Source organism: Podarcis tiliguerta (genome assembly GCF_965153285.1).
Source record: "Podarcis tiliguerta genome assembly, chromosome: 10".
In the NCBI taxonomy this organism is placed as follows: Eukaryota; Metazoa; Chordata; class Lepidosauria; order Squamata; family Lacertidae; genus Podarcis; species Podarcis tiliguerta.
In genome coordinates this window covers 51,963,839-51,986,811 of record NC_139543.1, presented here as the reverse complement: position 1 = coordinate 51,986,811, position 22,973 = coordinate 51,963,839, and the positions used below count along the sequence as shown (strand labels likewise).

At 44.7% G+C, this 22,973-nt stretch overlaps 1 protein-coding gene across 1 annotated transcript in view; it reads right to left on the bottom strand.

Annotated features, from left to right (window-relative positions):
* Positions 1–687: 687 nt before the first annotated feature.
* Positions 688–22,973, bottom strand: part of ATP6V0A4 (ATPase H+ transporting V0 subunit a4) — a gene marked incomplete at its 5' end in the record, with an annotated part of 34,202 nt that continues 11,916 nt past the window's right edge. The window contains 13 exons of the mRNA XM_083401448.1: positions 688–944; positions 2,145–2,319; positions 3,959–4,076; positions 5,481–5,621; positions 7,297–7,404; positions 8,820–9,036; positions 11,311–11,429; positions 14,082–14,175; positions 15,086–15,243; positions 16,364–16,503; positions 17,326–17,476; positions 20,477–20,689; positions 20,778–20,871. Of these exons, the coding sequence (XP_083257574.1) occupies positions 854–944; positions 2,145–2,319; positions 3,959–4,076; positions 5,481–5,621; positions 7,297–7,404; positions 8,820–9,036; positions 11,311–11,429; positions 14,082–14,175; positions 15,086–15,243; positions 16,364–16,503; positions 17,326–17,476; positions 20,477–20,689; positions 20,778–20,871 (1,819 nt within the window). The 3' untranslated portion in view covers positions 688–853. The remainder of the gene's footprint in view (positions 945–2,144; positions 2,320–3,958; positions 4,077–5,480; positions 5,622–7,296; positions 7,405–8,819; positions 9,037–11,310; positions 11,430–14,081; positions 14,176–15,085; positions 15,244–16,363; positions 16,504–17,325; positions 17,477–20,476; positions 20,690–20,777; positions 20,872–22,973) is intronic.

The window sequence follows — 22,973 nt, the reverse complement described above, 5'->3', positions numbered from 1 at the left end:
CAGGATGGGCAAGGGCTAGGCTAGAATGCTTTCCCCTGATATTAAGGGCCAAACTACATATTGCATTGCGAGCTGCTGCTTTTGAACCCTCAATGCTTTTATTATTTTGTAAAAGCAGCTATGATTACTCACAGAGAGAAAAGCTTGCAGGCTGAAACATTTAAGTCCCACGTGGCTAATGGATCCCCAAGGGTGGGTGAGGTTCTGTGTCACTGTTGGGGAGGGTCAGTCACTATCCCCCATATGCCCTGACCTTGCAGCTGCTTTTTACAAAAAGAAAATCTCAACAGGGGCTCCTAACATGAAACTCCATTGGCCCAACATATCCTTGGCCCTTAGTCTTTTATGTAGACCAGCCTTTCTCAACCTGTGGGTCCCCATATGTTGTTGAACTACAACTCCCATCACCCCTAGCTAGCAAGGCCAGAGCTCAGAGATGATGGGAGGACCTACAGGTTGAGAACCGCTGATGTAGATGGTCCTGTCCCATGTTGGTATGGAGGAGAATCCAATCGTGTGCGTCTACATACCTGCAATCTGAAATGGAACATAAACTTGTTTATGACTTTGCTAGGTCCAAATTGCAGATTCCTTTCACATGGAGCAGAGTGACATTGAACAAAATGAGTGCAGAGGTGAAAGAGACCTTGGGTGGTACATCTTTTTAAATAAACCACTGACTCCCACTTTTTGTTTTTTTTTACAGTGGTTTATAGAGGGAAATATTGTGAAGTATTCCTGAAGCTGAACAACTTTCCCTTGTGGCTGGAGGAGGAGGAAGCTAATCTTGAGAGTTAGGAAGAGGAGGAGAAGCAGTCTTGAAAGTTTTAGATCTCCATGCTCTAAGTGGGCTTCAGTCTTCTGTTCGTTCTATGATGGCTTTAAAGGAGAATGGCACAAATGCATATCCTGCCCCAGAGTAGAATTTGTTCTGGAACTCCACCCTAATGGAAGGGGAAAGAAAGGCATGTCAAATAAACAGGGTTCGGTGTTCATTGAGGGGTTAGTTTAATCCAATTCAGCAGTTCTCAATTAGCCAAGTACAGCCAGCCCTTTGTTTTCAAAAGCCAAGCCATGGACCCCCCTACCTATCGCTATGGTAGTTTTTATTATGTGAATGGTGCCACAGACCCACTGGGTGGGTTACGCAGCCCCCCTGAGGTCTGTGGACCACTGGTCAAGTTTAGTATTTCTATCCTAAGGTAAAGGGACCCCTGACCATTAGGTCCAGTCGTGGTCGACTCTGGGGTTGCGGCGCTCATCTTGCTTTATTGGCTGAGGAAGCTGGCGTACAGCTTCCAGGTCATGTGGCCAGCTTGACTAAGCTGCTTCTGGGGAACCAGAGCAGCGCATGGAAACGCCGTTTACCTTCCTGCTGGAGCGGTACCTATTTATCTACTTGCACTTTGACGTGCTTTCGAACTGCTAGGTGGGCAGGAGCAGGGACCGAGCAATGGGAGCTCACCCCGTCGCGGGGATTCGAACCGCCAACCTTCTGATCAGCAAGCCCTAGGCTCTGTGGTTTAACCCACAGCGCCACCCACATCCCTTTTACTATCCTACTTTTCTATTAAACAGCAATCAAAGTGGTTTACAAAAGGAAATAGTTAAGCATTTTTTTCCACATTTTTGAAAAGAGAAGCTCAAAACAATGCATCCATTAAAACACTGTCTTTCGCCTGAATCAAATTTCTCTCCCTATCCCAGAAGAAATGAGCTGTGATCTAAAGGCTAGAAGCCTCTTTGTGATGTAGATGTCTCTGTCTGCAGATCCGATATAAGGTAGCAGATCTACTCCTTGGTAGGAATGTGTATCACCGATCACCTCCGCCTATGCTCAACTTGTAGAATTGTAAAGAAACTAAACAGAGGCTTGACAACCATATGTCAGGAGTGGTCTGATGGTGGTTCCTGCTTGGCAGGGGGTTGGACTCGATGGCCCTTGTGGTCTCTTCCAACTCTATGATTCTATGATTCTAAACGTTTCAAGAAGTGCCACAACTCTCCCAAGTCCTCTCCTGCAGGAGGGTATCACTGAGCCGACTGGGGATGTGGGGAACCCATAGCGATACATTTGCAAACTACTTCCTTTTGTTATTTCTTTGTCAACCCTTTCCCTACTCAAATGCACCCAGGTTACCTACCAGTGAAGTCTCAGGGCATGCAGGAAGGCAGAGAGGCCCTCCATGATCAGTAAAATGGCTACAGTCAGAGCAGCAAAGACGGCAAAGAGGACGAAGATTACGATGAGTCCTACCCAGTTGCCACTGGAGTGGAATGAGATGATCAGCACCTGGCCCCAGAGGACCTCTGAGAGCTCTGGAGAAACAAAGAGGAAGAGATTACAAGGGCAAATGTCACACAAGAAACAGCCACGAACAGCAAGACATTAAAGACCATTCAGGCAGGAGATCCCCCCAATAAGAGTAAGTCACAGCTCCCTTCTGTTCCTCCCACCACCACGAAGGCCAGAACCTGTTTTATATATACACAAAGTATCAAACGTGGTAACAGTGATAATAATACAACAAAACAACTCCACCAAAAACTGGCTTATAAGTATAAAACCAAATTTACTAGAATAATAGCTAGAATAGAGATAGGCTTATAACCATTCAAACAACAAACATACTAAGGTGCCATGTGCAAGACAAAGCCCGGAGATACTGTAAACACAGAGTGGATAAATGTACAACTCTGTCTTAACAAGTTACGTGTGCCGTAAACGTTATACAGAACCGTTCAACAAGTAGCGTAAGTCCAATCCTGCAACGGCAACCCCGTGCCGCCACAACAGCAAAGGTAAGCGCACTGGAGAATATGAAAAAGTTTTTCAAAGCTGTTCTTCAATGGGTCTTGAGTTGGAAACACAAAGTCATATACCCTGGTGAGAAGAATGCAAGTGGGCAAAAGGAGACCTGTTCTCCCAATATATTACAGGTTTCACTACATGCTTCATCAGTCCGAAAAGCCAATCGTACAAAACAATTTGCTCAGGATAAAGAAAGTATTCAAAGGCACAGCCTCCCAAGGGCCACATGCCAGCAGTGGATGGCGCTTCAACCTTTGTAATACAACAATATCTACTTACTTCACTGACACTTTCTACTTACTTTGTTGATGAATCAGTGCCATTATTTTTCCTGCCTAGGGCTCTGTTCTTAAAGAGTGCCCCCAACCAATATTGAACGTGATGGCATCGCAGCTCTGTAACTGATCAGAACTGGCTTTCCAATGACATCACCAAGAATGAACAAAGCCAGCTCCAAGGGAGGGCACTGCTGCCTGCATCAGTCATTTGGCTGAACCCAGTCAGCTGCACCACTGATCACCCTCAGACTATGTGGGTGAACCTTGTCACCTCCTCTCAATACAAGGCCCACCAAATTGCCCCAGAAGGGTGGTGGTGTTTTCTTGGCAATGCCCAAAACGTTGAAAAAACACTCCCCATCTTTGGGCTCACTTTTAGCTTAAATGTGCCTGTGTGTGGTATTCAACTAAGCTTTGCTTAGAGTAGACCTGTTGAAATTCATGAGCATGGATAAGTTAGATCCATTCATGTCAATGACTCTATTCTGAGTAAAACTTAGTTGAATGCAGTAGGACCTTCCTTGTACATTGTCACTGAGTTCCTAATTATCTGCTGGTGGTTCAAATAATCTCTGGGGGGTTGAGGAACCTGTGGCCCTCCAGAAGTTGTTGGACTGAGTTTCATCAATGGCTGATGGGAACTGGAGTCCAGCAATGCCTGGTAGTTACCAGGTTCCCAACACCTACTCTGCAGAGATGCCTAGTATTAGTATTCTCTCATCCCATGCCAAAACAGGTTTAATCCCTGTAAGGGACAACTGCATATTCCTGCACTTCAAGGGGTTGGATTAGATGACCGTCAGGCTCCCTTCCAACTCTGCCATTCAGAGACGTAAAACACAGTGAGCACCACAAATGAAAAACTCACGTGCATGAGCCAAGCTCAGCGCCCAGAGCCGAAGGTAGGAAGCTGTGTTGGAAATGCAACCCAGGCAATATTCAATGGTGTGAATAGCCTGGTGAACAAAGATGTCTCCAAAGTTGAACTGAAAGAGATTTTAAAGGGGAAAAATGACATCTATATTGTGGCCAGGAGCACTCAAAGAACAACATAACTGAGGATTTGGCACAGAAGAATCGAAATTGCACAATGTACTATTGAAAAGCAATAAGAAAACATTATCAAAGGTTTGCAATCTTATTAGATTGGGACCTACAAGAAGAAGTAGTTAAAGAGGTGATGGTAAAGTGGGCTCAAGACATCGGCCATACAATATATTTGGAACAGTGGGAAAGGCTCTGGTGTATAGATATTAGGTTCACTGCTTGCTACACCATAAAAGAGAATTTCAAGAAAATGTTTTTCAGGTGGTACCTAACACCATCAAAGCTTGCCAAAATTTATAAACAAAAGTCTAATTTATGCTGGAAATGTGGGAAATGGAAGGAACATTGTTCCATATCTGGTGGAGCTGCGAAAAAACCAAGAGCTACTAGGGTATGATTCATGAAGAACTTGAAGATAAAAATTGCAATGATAGTATCGAATCTATAAGATAAGGAAGTAGAGATGTTGTGGAGGGGGGTTAAAGGGTGTGGTAGTGGGAAGATATAGGGGTGGGAAGTGTTTATGTGTATGTAAATAGCAGCCTTATTTTTGTATGCTTTTGCATTTCTTTTTCTTTATTACTAAAATTTAATAAATAAATCAATAAATAAAAACTACATAACCGGTTCTCCCCTAAATATTTTGGATTTGTTTCTCAAACAGAGCACCTGCTAGCAATACTGCCTTCATTCTTTAATCACACTAATGCTGTTGACCTTTCAACTACATTTGGACCCAACTGGACACCATGTTGAATTAAGACAGACCCTTCCAAATCTGCAATGATGTGTGTGTGTGTGTTTTAGAATTCCTGAGCAATATTGGAGACAAAGCTGCTAGTGTCTGCTTGTATATCTCTAGCTATATAGATATATATACAGGATAACGGCCACTTGCCAGTAATGCCATATAACCTCTGCACACAATTCTTCAAATACTGTACTTTGGCTGAAAGTGGCCTACATGCTCCTTTTGTCTGTTCTGAAGCTCACATTAATCAGCTTCATCAGGCATTGATAAACAAAAAACAAAACAAAACAAATGCAATCTCATGTTAGTAACTGTACATCAGTGCATGGTTGGTTTATTAATGTTCATTGTTTTACTGAATATATGTAAAACAGTACAATCGGCTTCAGTGGAGGACCCCGGGTTCTAGTGCTATGAGGGAGGGGGGGAAACAAAACCTCTCCCAATTCACTTTCTCCACAGCATAAATAATTTCCTGCATCTCTTTCTTCTTGACTAAAAAGCCTCAAAATGCAGAAACCATGTTTTCTCCTCTCCATAGGGGAGTTTCTCCAGCCCTACCTCTTCCTCCCCTACTTTTGGTTGCCCCTACCTCTTCCTCATGGTCCTCATGCCCGCCATGGTGACCGCCATCACTGTGGTCTTCTTGGACTGGCTTCTTAGGATAGTCGGACTTAATGATCTCCACCTCAATGTCCCCAGTGGGGCTCTCCGACAGCTCAGGTGAAGCCAGCTTAAGAGAAGCAAAACAGAGAACGGCTTTAGTCAGTGTACTCCAAAAAAAGCAGATCCAGCAAAAGATAAGACCTTTTTTTGCAGAAATAGTTTTTTAAAATAATAATATTTCATTTACATCACAGGTTGGTACCCCCATTCAGCCCAAGGCCCCCTAATTCTTGTGGTCAAGCTCCCAGGACCTGCCTGCCAGGGGTAGGGTGGGCAATGGATTATAATATAATAATTTATTATTTATACTTCGCCCATTGGGTTGGGTTTCCCCAGCCACTCTGGGCAGCTCCCAACAGAATATTAAAAACACAATAAAAGATGAAACATTAAAAAGTTCCCTAAACAGGGCTGCTTTCAGATATCTTCTAAAAGTCAGATAGTTGTTTATTTCCTTGACATCTGATGGGAGGGCGTTCCACAGGGTGGTGCCACCACTGAGAAGGCCCTGGTTCCTTGTAACCTCACTTTTCACAGTGAGGGAACTGCCAGAAGGCCCTCGGAGCTGGACACCTCAGTGTCTGGGCTGAACAATGGGGGTGGAGACGCTCCTTCAGGTTTCAGTTCTTACCTCAGTACAGCTGGCTACATTACAGCTCCTCAAAGACAAGAGCTTTCAACACACACACACACACACACACACACACACACACACACGGCAGTCAGGCAGAAGCAGTCAAGCTAGGTCTGGAGAAGGTCTCCTGAGGAGAAACCTGAGAGCTGAATAGAGGAACCAGGAGGTTCTTATTTGGCCCCCTGAGTCTGAGGCTCCCCAGTCCTGGTTTAAAGAGATCCTTTGATTGCATAGTAATCAACCTATTTCTATATACATGCATCAGGCAATCCATTTTTCTGTCGCCTCACTGTCAAAATTTTTACCAGACATCAATTTCACATCTTAACAAGCTACAAAAAAGGTTCTTATTATTGAATAAGGCTTTGGCTGACAAATGGGCTCATTAGTAGTCAGTTGCTATGGGGAATGTCTAAATGTACTTCAGATGGCGAAACAATGAATTACAGGGCAGTGAAAATAATCTTTGAATGAAATCAACACCCATCTAAGAAATTAATATTGTATATATTGTGGGGGTGGGGGGAACTTGTTAGCAAGTCTCTTCCAGTGGTTTAATGTTTGGGTTGCATTATAATAGTTTTCAAATGGACTGAATTCAGAAAGCTGCTTTTTATATGAGCAAGAGCGGACTGCGGCCTAGCAGACAGAAAGTTAGAGAAGCGGACTCAGCCTTTTGTTCAAAAATGAAGTTTATTGCATAGCTATTGGTCAAGCCACCATCTTTCAGCAAAGACCACCTCAATGGGTAGCCTATATATTACTGATGCTTCGCTGCTGCATAAACTTGTGAGTTTTAACTCTGCTAATGGGGCTTTCTCCTGCTGGAGGGGTTGCAAACCCCTGTGTTTTAGAAACAGGCGCCAGCCATTTTTCCTTTGTTGTTAACCCACACACGCTGGGTGTCTAGAAGATTAGTATAATTGATATATCCTCTTTCCAATTCCAATCAGTCTGGTTGATCACCTATCGCAGATGCTTGTAATGACTTGCAAACCATGAGATCTGCAAATCTTTGCTACAAAATCTTCAGCTCATCTCACTCAACCCAAGACTGCCTTTACCTCTAGCAAGGAGGCCAAATGTCTCAAGAGACCTTTATTCTTACCATACGCTGAGCTCTCTGGTGATTGGCTCGAAGGATGAAAGGTTTAATCAAAAGCATCCAAGGAACAGAAATCAGGGCAAAAATTACCAGGAAGGTTTGTACTTCTTGCTACAAGGAAGGAAATAAGATAGTTAGATAAGCAATACACACCACCCACCCACACCTGCTTAAAGGAAAATTCGGGGTCAAATATCTTTTTTTCAAAAATGCAATTCTGCTGTGATATTGGAAAATAACACACTGGCTCACCGAGAGCTCCAATTCTGAGTGGTTTAACACTCGATCCCTCTTGCCAGGGAACTATGGGAATTGTAGATCTGGAGGGAAATAGGGGTCTCCTAACATGCTACAGTTCCCAGGATTCTTGGGGTGTGTGAACCATGATTGTTTAAAGTGGTATGATACTGCTTTAAATGTATGGTGCAGATGAGACCCATGTAAGGAAGTTTATTTTACCTTGAGGGAAGGAGCTATAATTTGGCAATACGGTTTTGTTAAAAGAAGTGGCCCTATGTGTTCTGAGAAACTCAACCATTCTGGCTGAAGATCAGTGAAATTGATATTTGAGAAACAGAAACATATCCTGGGAAACCACTGAACGCTGAAGCTCCCTTACCAACGTGATTAATTAGGACTCTTTGGGGAAATGTTTCGCAACTTTCAAACTGTGCTTTTGATTTAAGATGGTTTGCCACGCATGCTGCCTGTATTCTCCTTCCTCAAGAGCGTGCTCATAAATCAAGAGCGTTTGCCAATCTGCTACTTGCAAGCTCATGTATGCACTTTTAATTTGTAACCTGGAACTGAGTGATTCTGTGCCATTTACAGGGCACACAAAAGTCTGCCGTGAAACGGGCTGGGTTGTTTTGTTCTCATTTTCATTACTCTGAGATTAAGCTTTCTGAACAAAATGAAGTTTATCTGTTTCACCTGAAGTCTCTGCTTGCCTGCTTTCTCAACACCTAGTTTTTATAAGAACCCCTTTTCCAGTACTGGCAGATCCAGGGCTCTACAGCATGAAAACATACCGTTTCCAACACACAGAGCTACATTAGGGTGGCCATATTTCAAAAAATAAAAACCAGCAGCTTTTTCCCTTCCTTTTTTTTTTTTTTTTACAAAAACTCCAAAAAACCCCCCACAATTTTTCAATTGACTTGCCTAAGATCCAGGACAAAGCACTGCTTTTTCAGAAATTCCCCCTGGACATCAATTCTGCCTTTGAAATCTCAGTAATGTCCGGGAAAATCCGGTAGCCCTCAGCTACATTAGACTCTGCATCCTCCTTAGTCCATGACAAATAGTCAAAAATAGCACAAAACCAGCCTTCCAAACCTGGTGCCCCTCAAATATTTTAGACTAAAACTCCCGTCAGTCTCAGCCAGAATTTTATCTTAACTTAATTTGTGGGGAAAAAACACCCTGTTATTTTTTTAAAAAGGTTAGCATATAAAACTCTAGGCTTGGCTAAAGTGTACTTCCTCAATAACAAAGTTCTTAGCAAAAGAGAAAGGAGACCATACCTGATGCACATACAGAGGAGCATTTGTCTCATCGCTGTAACTGAACAGAAACATGTTGATAAAATGGATGAGGATGCTTGGGGCGTCTTGGGCGTCAGCAACACCATATTGGCACCACTTGAAAATAATCATGAAAACCAGGTAACCAAACAGGCAGAGGATGAAAATCATCTGTGGGATGAACTGCAGGATGATGTTGAGGGTTTGCCTGAAATATCTGGGAAGACAGAAGCCAAGAGAAGGAAAAACATCAGTGTGGAAGCAAAGAGAGTTTGCAGCAGCTTCCCACAGTGTGGTGTCCTCCAGACATTATTGGACTCCTCCCATCATTCCTCTTGGCCATTGGCTATTCTAGATGGAGATGATGGTGGGAGTTGTAGCCCTGCAACATCTAGAAGGCAGCCTGTTGGAGAAAGCTGATTTACAGGATGATGTGTAAGGAAGGAGGACAATTGGGCCATATTAAATCACCAGTTGGTTTATTCTGGTAAGGTGAAGCCACCAGACAGTGCCGGATTACTAAATAGGCCTATGGGCCTTTTAGGAGCCCCGCGACAACCGATCAAAATAATACTGATTTGATCTTGAAATAAAATTACAATCTAGCTTTCTTGATTGTTAGCTTTACATACATCTATAATCAATGGCTCCCCCCCCCCCCCCCGCACATATGCCTTGCTCTCACTTTTTGCCAGCTTAAATGAAGTCTAGTGCAACCGTTTCTAACAGTCAGTAAAAACAGGAAGCCAAGATAAGGCAGATTGCTTCCTAGGTGCTTCTGTTGTAATACATCAGACCATGGCCAGCAAAGATAGGAACATCCTGCTTCTGCAAAGTACCAGATACTACCGATCTTGCAAGGTACTTGGAAAACAAGTGACACGTGGATTGCTCTTTTCAACTGCACCCAATGAAGAAAGAAGAGGCTGCAATTGTTTGGTCAAGCAAGACTGAGCCAGCGTCTTCTGTTGAGAAAAAGTCTCTCTACTATGCCCATCCTGGACAATGTGAACGTAAAGGGCAAGCACATGGACATGCAGGTTGACTTCAATGTCCCAATGAAGGACAACCAACCACCAGAGAATCAGGGCAGCTGTCCCAACCATCAAGCATTTCTTGGACCACAGAGATAGGTCTGTGGTACTGATGAGTCAGCTGGGGTGATTTGGTGGAGTTCCTATGCCTGAGAAATTCTCCTTGATAGGGATGCCTTGTTCCTGGAAGACTGTGTGGGTTCAGAGGTGGAAGCAGCTGGTTCTGATCCTGAAACTAGCTCAGTCACTCTTCAGGGAAACCTCTGATTCCATGCAGAAGAGGAAGGGAAAGGGGAAGATACTGAATCAAGGCTGACTCAGCAAAGGTAGGTGATTTCAGAGCAGCACTTTCTAAACTAGGAGATGATTTTATCATTGGTGCTTTCGGAACTGCACACAGAGCTCACAGTTCCATGGTTGGGTTAAATCTACCTCAAAGCTGCTGGTTTCCTGATAAAGAACATGATTATTTTGCTAAAGCTCTAGAGCAGCTTTTCTCAATCTTGAGTCCCCAAATGTTGTTGAACTACAACTCCCATCATTCCAAGCTAGCATGGCCAGTGGTCAATGATGAAGGGAGTTGTAACTCAAAAACATCTGGGGACCCAAGGTTGAAAAAAAGCTGCTCTAGAAAGTTCAGAGTGACCCTTGCTAGCAATCCTTGGAAGTGCTGAAGTTCAAGATAAGATTCAGCTGACCCAAAACATGCTGGATCAAGTCAATGAGATGATAATTGGTGGTGGGATGGCTTTCACCTTCCTGAAAGTGCTCAACAACATGGAGATTGGTAATTCTTTGTAAGAAGAAGAAGAATCTGTTGGAGGAAAGCAGTATGCTTCCTTCTCTTAAGGTTCTAATTAATGCATGTGTTGTTTTAAACAACCAGAGGACACTGCCTATGTAGCAATCTAGCCAGAATTTTCTTGTAACCCCTCTGTTTAAGTTAACCCCTAAAAGCTGAGTTGTCTTGTTTGCTATTCCTCCAGAAAAGATGTCTGCTATTTCTCTCCTATCTCCACCCATCTTGCAAATAGTTCCTGCATGAATAAAGCCTTTCAACTCCAGAACCTACAAGTCATTATTCTAATCTGATGCCTTGACCAAATCACTAAGAAGGTAGCTTTACTTCCTGCATTCTTAAAATATTGGTCAGTCTGGAGTGGTAATTAAGGGACCCTCTCTTGGCAGAGTTTAATTAATTCAGTCTCTCAGCAACACTGAGGAAGCCCAACATTCTCCTACATGAGGAATACGGACACTGAAGATATGGTCAAATGAAAACAGGGAGAGCAAAGAGATCACAAATGAAGAACCAAGGCAGCTGGGCCTGGGAAACAGCAAGATCTCCAAGGCAGAACAGCAAAAAAGGGATTCCAGTTCAGGAAACCTACAAATGAATCACAGTTGTATACTACAACAAGCAACTTATGAATTAAGCATGGGACATTTAAACTTACATGTAGTTGAAGAGACTGAGTATTACCCCAAAGACCATGTGTGTGATTCCCATGACAACAGACATCTTCATTTTGTAGGAATTTAAAAACGTCAACTTGTTGCTTGCAATGTTCCAGATCTTGGAGAAACAGGAAAGAAGACACGTGAACATAATGAAAGTTGTAAGTAAGGGCCTGTCAGGCCACGAGATTATAAACACAGAAGGCATTACTCCTCTAATCTTAAAAGTGCCATTCATCCAATCCATGCCACCCCCTGCATCCTGGACACTGAGATGGGAGCAGCATGGGCTGGGTGTGGTAGCAGTGCTGTTCTGGCAGCAATACTGCTGCTCTCCAGAATTGGGATAGAGTGGGGCAAAGAGGAGGCAGCAAGGTCAATGGAGAGCTGGGTTTGGGGGCAGAAGCACCCTGCAGATGTATATGCCAGTGAGGGGTCATAGCCCCAAACTAGGGATGAGGGAGAAATTCAATTTGATGTGCATTTAAAAGTAAATTGATTGAATCCAAAACAATATACAATATACAAACCAAAACACAGATATGCTTTGAAATTTGAGCTTATCTGAATTTTGTGATGCAGGTCTTCAATATCTGCAAGAATGCATATACAGTGGTACCTCTGGTTACGTACTTAATTCATTCTGGAGGTCCGTTCTTAACCTGAAACTGTTCTTAACCTGAAGCACCACTTTAGCTAATGGGGCCTCCCACTGCCGCTGCGCCGCCAGCGTGCGATTTCTGTTCTCATCCTGAAGCAAAGTTCTTAACCCGAGGTACTATTTCTGGGTTAGCGTATGTAACCTGAAGCATATGTAACCCGAGGTACCACTGTAGTCAAAATTGCATTAATGATGCTTTATGTTAGGGGAAATTGCTTTGTAAATAGGTGAGTCAAAACTGCATACAAAAATGTGTCTTCGAGGAGAAATTCGTACCAAAATGCTAACTGATTTTCATGAAGGTATTAAAAATAATAATAATATGCAAATTTGCCTCAGAAACGCGGAGAACCGAATTTAAGACCAGAAAGGCGAGAAATGGGGAGAAGAGAAATTGACAGGTCTTCCCATCTCTGTCCCCCGACCTCACCGCCTGCACTCGCCCCCCAATCCTGATGAATGACAGGATCAGTGCCACCAGAAAGGGCCTGCCTCTAGCTTCACACATTCCCTTCAAAGGGCCCCTTTCCCACGAATGCTGAACACAATCAGTCACTGGGGATGTTATCCTAGCATCCACTGAGCATGTGAGAGGGGAGGTGTTGAATGCATATTCCTCGTGTATTGTTCTCCACTGTTTTCAATTGTACTGTTTGTGTCTTGGTAAACCTATGGACCAGTCTGGCTGAAATAGGCAAATATGACTGATGGACTGAAACAGGATGAGGCCTATGCAGCGCCACCCAAAGTCTGCCGCTGTGTGACTGCCACTAGAAGGGTCTCCAAGGAGAAGGGTTTACTTGCAACCAAGGCTGCCATCTAGTGACCAGATACTTGGCCGACACAATTAAGACGTTAATGGGGAAGCTCTCTCCTGCTTGCTTCAAATAGCCTCAACAAGGTGGAGTTCTTTTGATGGGAGGCAGGAATGATATGGGGAAGAAAATGTCCCGGTGGGAAATTCGCTACTCCATTGTTCCATTTCTAAAATGTTAACCAGCATCAGCTAATGCAGAATACAGATGGACATTTCCAATTTACAGTGCCATTGTTTCCCCTCCTTAAAAGCTAATCCATGGAAACGTGGGGATTGGCAGCCCAGGAGAGTGTTTTCTCTGTGGCAGCCCCTGAATTGCAGAAGTCATTCCACACAGAGGTGTGGGTCTAACTTTTGTTGGACAGCTTCTGCTTGCATGCCCAAGACGTACCACTTCACCGCTGGCATTCAGCGATTAAGGTCTTTTGTTCAATCTGTACTATTTCTGTTCTGACTGGAAGAGTTTTGCTGTCCCCACTTCCTTTTCTAACTGTACGTTGACGTTGTTGTGACCGAATGGTTTTGTGGTTGTAATAGAGGCCTTATGGGGAGGGGCAGGGAAGAAAGTTCATTAATAAATATGTGCACATGTCCACTCAGAAGTTAAGTCTCATTGCATTGTATGGGGCTCCTCCCAGGTAACTGGATGTGAGGGAAGTGTACGTTACTGAGCTGCCCTGCACTAAAATATTTGTGTATTCCAATACAAACAATTTCTGAGTAAAACTTTGAATTTCATTACAACCACATGGTGCGTTTTGCCAACTCTGATGGGAGCTGCAATCCAACCATGGCAAGTTGGGAAAGGCTCAGTAAATGCATCTCGCTAAATTGCCTCCAAGAGAAGTTGACCTGGCACGACATGGACGCAGTGCTATGCTTTGATCAGCTGAGTGGCAGATAGAAATTCAACGAGCAAAAGCTTTTGCCCAGCACAGCAATGCAGCAAAGGCTAGACCAGGCATAGGCAAACTCAACCCTCCAGATGTTTTGGGACTACAACTCCCATCATCCCTGACCACTGGGTCCTGTTAGCTAGGGATGATGGGAGTTGTAGTCCCAAAACATCTGGAGGGCCGAGTTTGCCTATGCCTGGGTTAGACCCTTCACCTGTTGAATTTCTGCTTATCTTCCATTTGTTAAAAAGACACAGGAAGCAAAGCTGGTTACCCCAATCTGCTACTTGCTACCATCTGTTATTTCCCCAGAAATCTTAGATTGGCCCAACCAACAGATCACCCCTCTTCCCTCCGCCATGACCCACTGCGAATGTCAGGAGGAGTTCTGATTACCGGATCAATTCCAAAAGGATAGGGGTTTCCAGAGAAAACTCCTGCCACTGCCGGATCCAGCTGGAGGGTATCTGACTTATGAACAATTTCTTCCCTACAGATGAAGAGAGAAACGTGATTTGCTTAGGTTGCCCACAGGAGTGAGATGGGTTTTCCCCATTGCTTGATGCTTGAAGAAACAGTAACACCAAACCCAAATCCCAAACCATTGCTAACCACTTTGCATTAGCCAAACCCGTTCTGAACTGAGGCAAAGGGAGTTTGCCCCTCGCTATTTCTCTGCTCCTGCTCTGCACCCCTGGACACTACTGGTGTGGGACAGGGAAATGAGGAAGGTTGCGACCCGAGGAATATTCCAGAAGACATTGTGGAAGGGCAGGGGAGACACAACAACTGTACATTTGCAATGCGCTCTATGTGGGGCTACCTTTGAAGGTGATCTGGAAACTACAACTAATCCAGAATGCGGCAGCTAGACTGATGACTGGGAGTGGCCGCTGAGACCAGATAACACCGGTCTTGAAAGGCCTACACTGGTTCCCAGTACTTTTCCAAGCACAATTCAAAGTGTTGGTGCTGACCTTCAAAGCCCTAAACGGCCTCGGTCCAGTATATCTGAAGGAGCGTCTGCCCAGACACTGAGGTCCAGCGCTGAGAGCCTTCTGGGGGTTCCCTTGCTATGAGAAGCCAAGTTACAGGGAACCAGGCAGAGGGCCTTCTTGGTAGTGGCACCCACCCTGTGGAACACCCTCCCACCAGATGTCAAAGAGAAAAACAACTACTAGACTTTTAGAAGACATCTTAAGTTCAGGGAAGCTTTTAATGTTTAATAGATTATTGTATTTTAATGTTCTGTTGAAAGCAGCCCAGAGTGGCTGGGGAAATAATAATAATAATATTATTATTATTATTATTATTATTATTATTGGCCGCCGTTTTCTGTGGCCATCACACATTTAGGGTAGCATCTAGGTTGGCTCACAAGGACCCAGCTCGCCACTTACGTCCAGTTCCCGGCGCTGTACATGGGGCGGACAGACCAGGAAGACCCAAATATATTGAACGACTTGGAGAAGCAATCGTTGTAGATGAAGCCGGTGTAGATGGAGAAGATGCTCATGAGGAGGATCAGGTAGCGGCCGCTGAAAAAGGTGTTCCAGATCTGCACAGGGCGATTGCCAGGGCAAAGAGAATATCAGGAGCAGCATACAAGGGCTGGCAAGCCTCAGGCTAAAGGTGGCCCTCTAGGGCTCACTTTCTGGCCCTCTAAACTCTTCCCATCGCTAGCCTAGCTACGCTCCCCTGGTGTGTTTTGGCCTGATTGGAAAGTGTCCTTGAACTCTGGTAATCTTCTTGCTTGCCTGGAGGGAGGAGGGAAGAGTGTCCTTGTGTGTGGAAACTGGCCTGTGTAAAAATTTGCATTTGTTGCTCCGCCCACTCCTGGCCCCTGTAACATTGCCCAGAAGGGCCTGCGGCCCTGGGGGGTGAAAATGGTTACCTATCCCTACAGTGTGGGATGCAGGTGGCGCTGTGGGTTAAACCACAGAGCCTAGGACTTGCCGATCAGAAGGTCGGCGGTTCGAATCCCCACGATGGGGTGAGCTCCCGTTGCTTGGTCTCAGCTCCTACCCACCTAGCAGTTGGAAAGCACATCAAGTGCAAGTAGATAAATAGGTACCGCTCCGGCAGGAAGGTAAACGGCGTTTCCGTGCACTGCTCTGGTTCGCCAGAGTCATGCTAGCCACATGACCCGGAAGCTGTACACCGGCTCCCTCGGCCAATAAAGCGAGATGAGTGCCGCAACCCCAGAGTCGGCCACAACTGGACCTAATGGTTAGGGGTCCTTTTACCTTTACCTTTATCCCTACAGTATATGAAGAGCCATTTGGAAGAACTTATCGTCATCCTCCTTTCCTGATCCCCGCTTCAAATTACTGTTTGGAAATACCGTATTTTTTGCTCTATAAGACTCACTTTTTCCCTCCTAAAAAGTAAGGGGAAATGTGTGTGCGTCTTATGGAGCGAATGCAGGCTGCGCAGCTATCACAGAAGCCAGAACAGCGAGAGGGATTCCTGCTTTCACTGAGCAGTGATCCCTCTTGCTGTTCTGGCTTCTGAGATTCAGAATATTTTTTTTCTTGTTTTCCTCCTACAAAAACTAGGTGCGTCTTGTGGTCTGGTGCGTCTTATAGAGCGAAAAATACGGTAAATTATTTCTCTGTCCCTGGAGCGAAACCTTTGAAGACTGCCGTCAGCATACAGTTCTGCCCCAGGCCACTCACCTCATTGTCAGTTTTCTGGGCTAAGAGGGCCTTCTCGTTGCTGACCATCCAGAGAGCAAAGGCCAGCATGACAGTCCCGTGGCCACAATCGCCAAACATCACCGCGAACAGAAAAGGGAAGGTGATTAAAATGTAGGGGGCTGTGGGACAGAGAAAGGTGTTAAGGTCATTCCTTGAAAGGAAGGGGGTTGTTGAGCCAAGGAGCACCGGGAACTCCCACTTCCCAGCATGGGGAGCCCCATTTGGTGGCACTGGGAAATCTGTTTCCCAGGCTCCCTGGAGGTAATGCCAATTTCACCATACGCCAGCGAGGAAAAGCCAAATGCATTTGGTGATTGAATTATTGAATTACGACACCTTTTTTTTAAAAAAAAAACAGTCTCAAAGCTTACAGGTGGGTGCAGGATTTGCCCAAAATTAGAGAGGCAGCATAGCTTGTGGGTTACATTTCATTCATAATTTGAGTACTGGTTCCAGCAAATAAAATAAATTAGCCCATGAGAACTAATTGGAATCACCAGGTGGCACTGTTATACATCACAGTGAAGCCTCTTTTTGGGCAAGCAGGAGGATGGGAATTTTCATTACCAAAAATTCATTATAATTGATGATTGGTGAGATTCTGTTCTGAAAACCTGGCACTGGTGATTGCACTGAATGCCCTGTAAACAAACATTTGCCTTGCTGACAGCGCTTTTTGTTCACCCCCTTACAATAATGGCTTGCAATAAACAGAACATATCCATGTTGCTTCCCCCGCCCCCCCCATTCTGAAAAAAACCCCCCATTCAATCTATAGAAACCCAAATGTTGCTGCATTTCAGGCAAGCAGCCCTGGGTTAAGTTGAAGTAATAGGAACCGACAGAGGAATAAAAGCACCCTGCATTTCATTTCAAATCTTGAATCCTAAAAAAAACCCACCAAGCTACAGCAAAAAAAAAATAGAACAGAGTCCATTTACCTGGATTAAGTTCCCTGTAATTACCCACGCCATAGGCATCTACAATAGTCTGAAAACCCAAAGTGAACTTATTGGTCCTGTTAAAGGTAGGAGGAGAAATCTTGGTCTGTATCGCAGTCAGGATTGGGTTGATTGTAGAGCCGCTACGTTCCTGCAATCAGATAGATGGCAATTAGGATCTTACCTGTGAGATTTTGCTACCCCACCTATGCTCACTCAACCACTTCAATCTGCGGAACTGGCACTGCTAGACATAATATCTGTCCCGCATTTGTAAGAACTCAGGTGTTGTTGTTTTTTAGTGTGGGAGCACCTAGACTTTGGAATTCCCTGCCTATTGATATCAGGCAGATGCCTTCACTCAACTCTTTTGGGTACCTGCTAAAAACATTTCCGTTTAGACAAGCCTACCCAGATATTTAGGGACGCAGGTGGCACTGTAGGTTAAACCACAGAGCCTAGGACTTGCCGATCAGAAGGTCGGCGGTTCGAATCCCTGCGATGGGGTGAGCTCCTGTTGCTCGGTCCCTGCTCCTGCCAACCTAGCAGTTCGAAAGCACGTCAAAGTGCAAGTAGATAAATAGGTACCGATCTGGCAGGAAGGAAACGGCTATTCTGTGCACTGCTCTGGTTCGCCAGAAGCGGCTTAGTCATGGTGGCCCCATGACCCGGAAGCTGTGCGCCGGCTCCCAAGGCCAATAAAGCGAGATGAGTGCCGCAACCCCAGAGTCAGTCACGACTGGACCTAACGGTCAGGGGTCCCTTTACCTTTACCTTACCCAGATATTTTGAAAGTTGATGTGTGTTTTAATCTGTTTTCAGTTTATTGTTTATTTTAATTTTCTGAAAGTTTTAAATTAATGTCATTAGATCTTTTTATGGATAATTTTACTGTTTTCTCATTTATGTAAGCTACTTTGACGGGTTGTGGTGGTTTTGTTTTTTAACAATCAAGTCCAGTATAAATTTTATGAAACAAATGTATAAACATCTGCAACAAAAATTGGATAAATATCCATGACATAAAATACCTACAGCAAAGCTAATCCAGGACTCAGCTACATTAGTAAAAATAAAACATTATAAATGCATTCTAACACTGTGACACCAGATGGTGCTGTAGAGCCGAAACCAGAATTTTCCATTGTGAGCTTTAAAACGTCCACCCCTCCCGCAAGCATTTTCATAGCGTTTTTTTATAGCTGCCAAGGGAATCGAACCCTTTAGCAGAATGTCAATGTGTTTGTGACACACATCACAGGTGCTTTGGCTAAACTTCGCTTTCCAGGTTTCTTTGTACAGGAAACCCACTAGGCTGATCTGTAGTGTTGATGTGACCTAGGATTACGGAGGGAGGCAACATTGCTCAGAAGAGTTATGTATTTCAGGTATTTCTGAAGAGTCCCAAACTCATTTTATCCAGAAGGTAAAAAGTGGGTAATATAGCTAGACGCAACAACAACAAAATAAAATGCAAAATATTTAAATGAACAAATGAAGACAGAATCCATTAAGACACTGTCCCCCGCTTTCACCCTAGTTTATCTCAGATGCCACCTCAAAGATCTCTACATCCATCAAACGGGCCCAAACACTAGTTTATATATTAAAAATAGAAGCTTATGCAGCAGAGTGAAGGTCAGACAGCACTAAAATGGTACGCACAATAAATAAATAAATAAACAAACCACACACAGAGACCAGAAAAAGGAAATGGCTACTGTCAGCAAATACTGCAGATTATTCCATTTTGAGCTTCATTTCCCCAGCATCAGGGACATTTGTTTTCCGATGTTTCCAAAATTAGCTATTGCGAAGCTGACAACAGCTGTTTTCTTCTTCTGAAACAACCCTTCCCCCCGCTCTCTCCCACTTCATAGAAAGACTTTTGTGCCATGGAATGCTACCTGCAAAATATACAGCAATCATGGGCTGGTTCAGATGAGCTCAGGGAAGTCTTCGCCAAGCTGGTGCCCTCCAGATATTTGGGACTACCAGTTCCATCCAAAACAGTCGGCACACCTGTGTAGTCTGAAACACCTGCTTGATGAAGACTGCCTTAGAGGCTGCATGTGGTAGGGAAGTGAGATTGCGTCCCCCTCCTAACACCCTGGGTGTACCTGACCTGCCTGTGGTACATAGGGATGCCGCCTTCCCAAAAACTGAAACATTAATGTTCGGCTCAGGTCTATCCCTGTGCTATTTCACGCGTGGGAGGCTTTGAAAGAGGATCCAACAAATTCATGGAGGACTATTAATGAATTTGCTTGCCACAGTTGCTATGTCATCTTAAGGCTGTGCGATATATCGTCCCAAACCGATTTGAAGCCCATATTGCCGCATCAGGTTCATAGTTTTTGACCTGGCTATCTATCGTGAATCATGATGTGTGCGCGCTATGCAGAAATCACAATGTGGGGAAAGCCGTGAAGGCAGCCAATGCCTCTACACAGCTCCATCTTTATTTCAGACATTGTGATATACTGTATATTGGTTTATCATGATGCTTAAAGGTAAAGGGACCCCTGACCATTAGATCCAGTCATGACCGACTCTGGGGTTGAGAGGCTCATCTCACTTTATAGGCCGAGGGAGCCGGCATACAGCTTCCGGTTCATGTGGCCAGCATGACTAAGCCGCTGCTGGCGAACCAGAGCAGCGCATGGAAACGCCATTTACCTTCCCGCCAGAGGTACTACTTGCACTTTGACGTGCTTTTGAACTGCTACGTTGGCAGGAGCTGGGACCTAGCAATGGGAGCTCACCCCGTCGTGGGGATTCGAACCGCCGACCTTCTGATCGGCAAGCATGGTGATATATCATGATGCTGAAAACCAGATATCGCCCTGGTCTACTCATCATTAAGTGGTCCAAAAAGACCCTTGATAATTTCCAAGTGCTCCTTGTAAACAACTTAATTAGATGCAAAGGAACCTGCCTTGTATTGACCGTGGTCCACCTCGCTTTGTCTGTGCTGGCTGACAGCATCTCTCAGGGTCTTCATCAGACCTACCTGGAGATTCTAGGCATGAAACATAGGATCTTTTGCCGGAAAAGCGATCTTTTGCTGTATCCCTCAGCCATTCCCCCAGAGCACACTAGTGAGGACCCTCTGGAAATCAGCTAAAGAATTCCAGGCCGAGCCCCTTACCATTCCCTTATGCAGAGCCCTTTTTACACCGCCTGCATCCACCACAGGGAACCAGATCTCAGCAATGACGCACTGCTGGGTGACGTCGATGTTGCACAAATTCAGGACGTGGTAGATGGCCTTCATTTTCTTTGCCTTGATCCCCCAGCTCCACAGGTTCCCTGACGCCTCCTTCAGTAGCCCCTGCCGATGGGACTCGGTTTGGGTGATAACCTGAGAACAGAGGACACACATACATGAAGAATCCTGCCCAGGCCTGGCCTACCACTAAGTCACAGGAACGAGGCCCAAGGCGACCTACTGTGTTTAGATCCTCAATCCTTGTGTTCACACCAGCAGCCATCTCCCGGCGTTCTCCAGCTGACTCGGGGCAAGGGTACACCGTGGCACGGAACCTGGGGGGGGGGAAGCAAACAAGCCAGTGACAATCCTTGTACAACCGTGTTTGTTACATACTGAAAACAAGGCCTTCTGGTGGTTCCCTCACTGCAAGAAGTGAGGTTACAGGGAACCAGGCAGAGGGCCTTCCTGGTGGTGGCGCCCGCCCTGTGGAACGCCCTCCCATCAAATGTGAAGGAAAATAAACAACTATCTGACTTTTAGAAGACATCTGATGGCAGCCCTGTGTCAGGAAATTTTTAATGTCTAATGTTTTACAATTTTTAATGTGCTGTAAGCCGCTCAGAGTGGCTGGGGAAACCCAGCCAGATGGGCTGGGTATAGATAAAACAATAATTATGATAATAATAAGCCAACAGGTGCCACCATCAAGCTACTTAGTAATCACAGCAATTCTTCTGTGGTGACTTTGGTGAAAACAAGAGTGACGGACTCACTTGGCTGTGCTTGGACTGCTAGTGGCCAACAGTAAGCATAATTCTTGGTGCACTCAGGGTCAGGGACTTAGGCCACATTCATTTAAAGCACCATGATAGCATCATACCTTACCTCAAAGTATTCTGGGAGCTGTAGTTTGTTAAGGGTCCTGAGAGCTGTTAGAAGGTCCCTATTCTCCTCCCAGAGCTACAATTACCACAGTTCCCTGGGATGAGATTCTGATTGTTAAGCTGCTCAGCAGCCTTAACAAGCTACAGCTGCCAGAATACGTTGGGGGAAGTTAAGACTGTTTAAAGAGGTATCTTGTGAATGTGGCCTAAACCCAGACCCTCCAAGTGTCCCTATTTTCCAGGGACAGTCCCAGATTTACAGAAGCCATCGCAGTTTATGATTTGATCTCAGAATGTCCTGTTTTTCCTTAGGATGTCCCTATTTTCACTGGAGAAATGCTGGAGGGTATGCAATTATCCAACCCCCGACCCAAGGAGATAAGTAACGATACCACCTTTTAGAAGACATCTGAAGGCAGACCTGCATAAGAAAGGTTTTTTAAAATGTGTAATGTTTTATTACGTTTTTATATATGTTGGAAGCTGCCCAGAGTGGTTGGGGCAACCCAGTCAGATGGGTGGAGTATAAGAATAAGAATAAGAATAGGACGTCCCAATTTTCAGCAGAGAAATGTTGGAGGGTATGTAAACCTTTGCCTTAGTGAGACAAGGGGCAGCGTTTATGTCCCTCTCAAACAGTTGCTGCCTGCCTAGCACTTAATGGAACCACTAGGAAGTCAAACAGATCCTTGTCAGGAAAGGGAAGCCTTTGCAGTGTACAGTGGTACCTCGGGTTAAGAACTTAATTCGTTCTGGAGGTCCATTCTTAACCTGAAACTGTTCTTCACCTGAGGTACCACTTTAGCTAATGGGGCCTCCCACTGCTGCAGCGCCGCTGCCACGCAATTTCTGTTCTCATCTTGAAGCAAAGTTTTTAACCCGATGTATTATTTCTGGGTTAGCGGAGTCTGTAACCTGAAGCGTCTGTAACCCGAGATACAACTGCAATGGAACAGGCTTCTCTCTGTATGTTCATTCCATGCAGAACTACAGCAAAGGTGCTTTCCATTCCAAACAACAAAGGCTTGGGTCACACAGGGTGGCATAGTTTTCAGTGGCAGCTTCACATTCTCTGTAACACATTATTATGCTCCAAGTTCCTTCCTCCTCAAAACAGTATTATTTCAATGGTACAGCATGACCAGGCGTTTTAAGCATGAATAGGCATGAACAAATCTGTCAAGCTCATTTTCAATTAGTTTCACATCCCCCCCCCCCCATCTGAAGTTTGGGTCACCTCATTTCCACATCGATTCATGGGCTTCTTTTTTTTAAGTCCTGACAAAATTTTGCAAGAGTTTTGGTGCATATCTCTCCCCATTGTATATGCCATTTTGCCTAATATATATATATATATATTTGCAAGCAATTTCCCCAAAATCAAATGAATTTGTTATTTTCCCTGATGCACACTTTCTCCTAATACATACCTAACTTTTCACACAATTCTTTTTCTGGCTGGCGAACTGTGCGGCAAAAATTGGAAAAGCATAAATTTCAAAGGATAGCTACATTTCGATTCGTGTGCTGTTTCTAAAGTGCGTATCAGG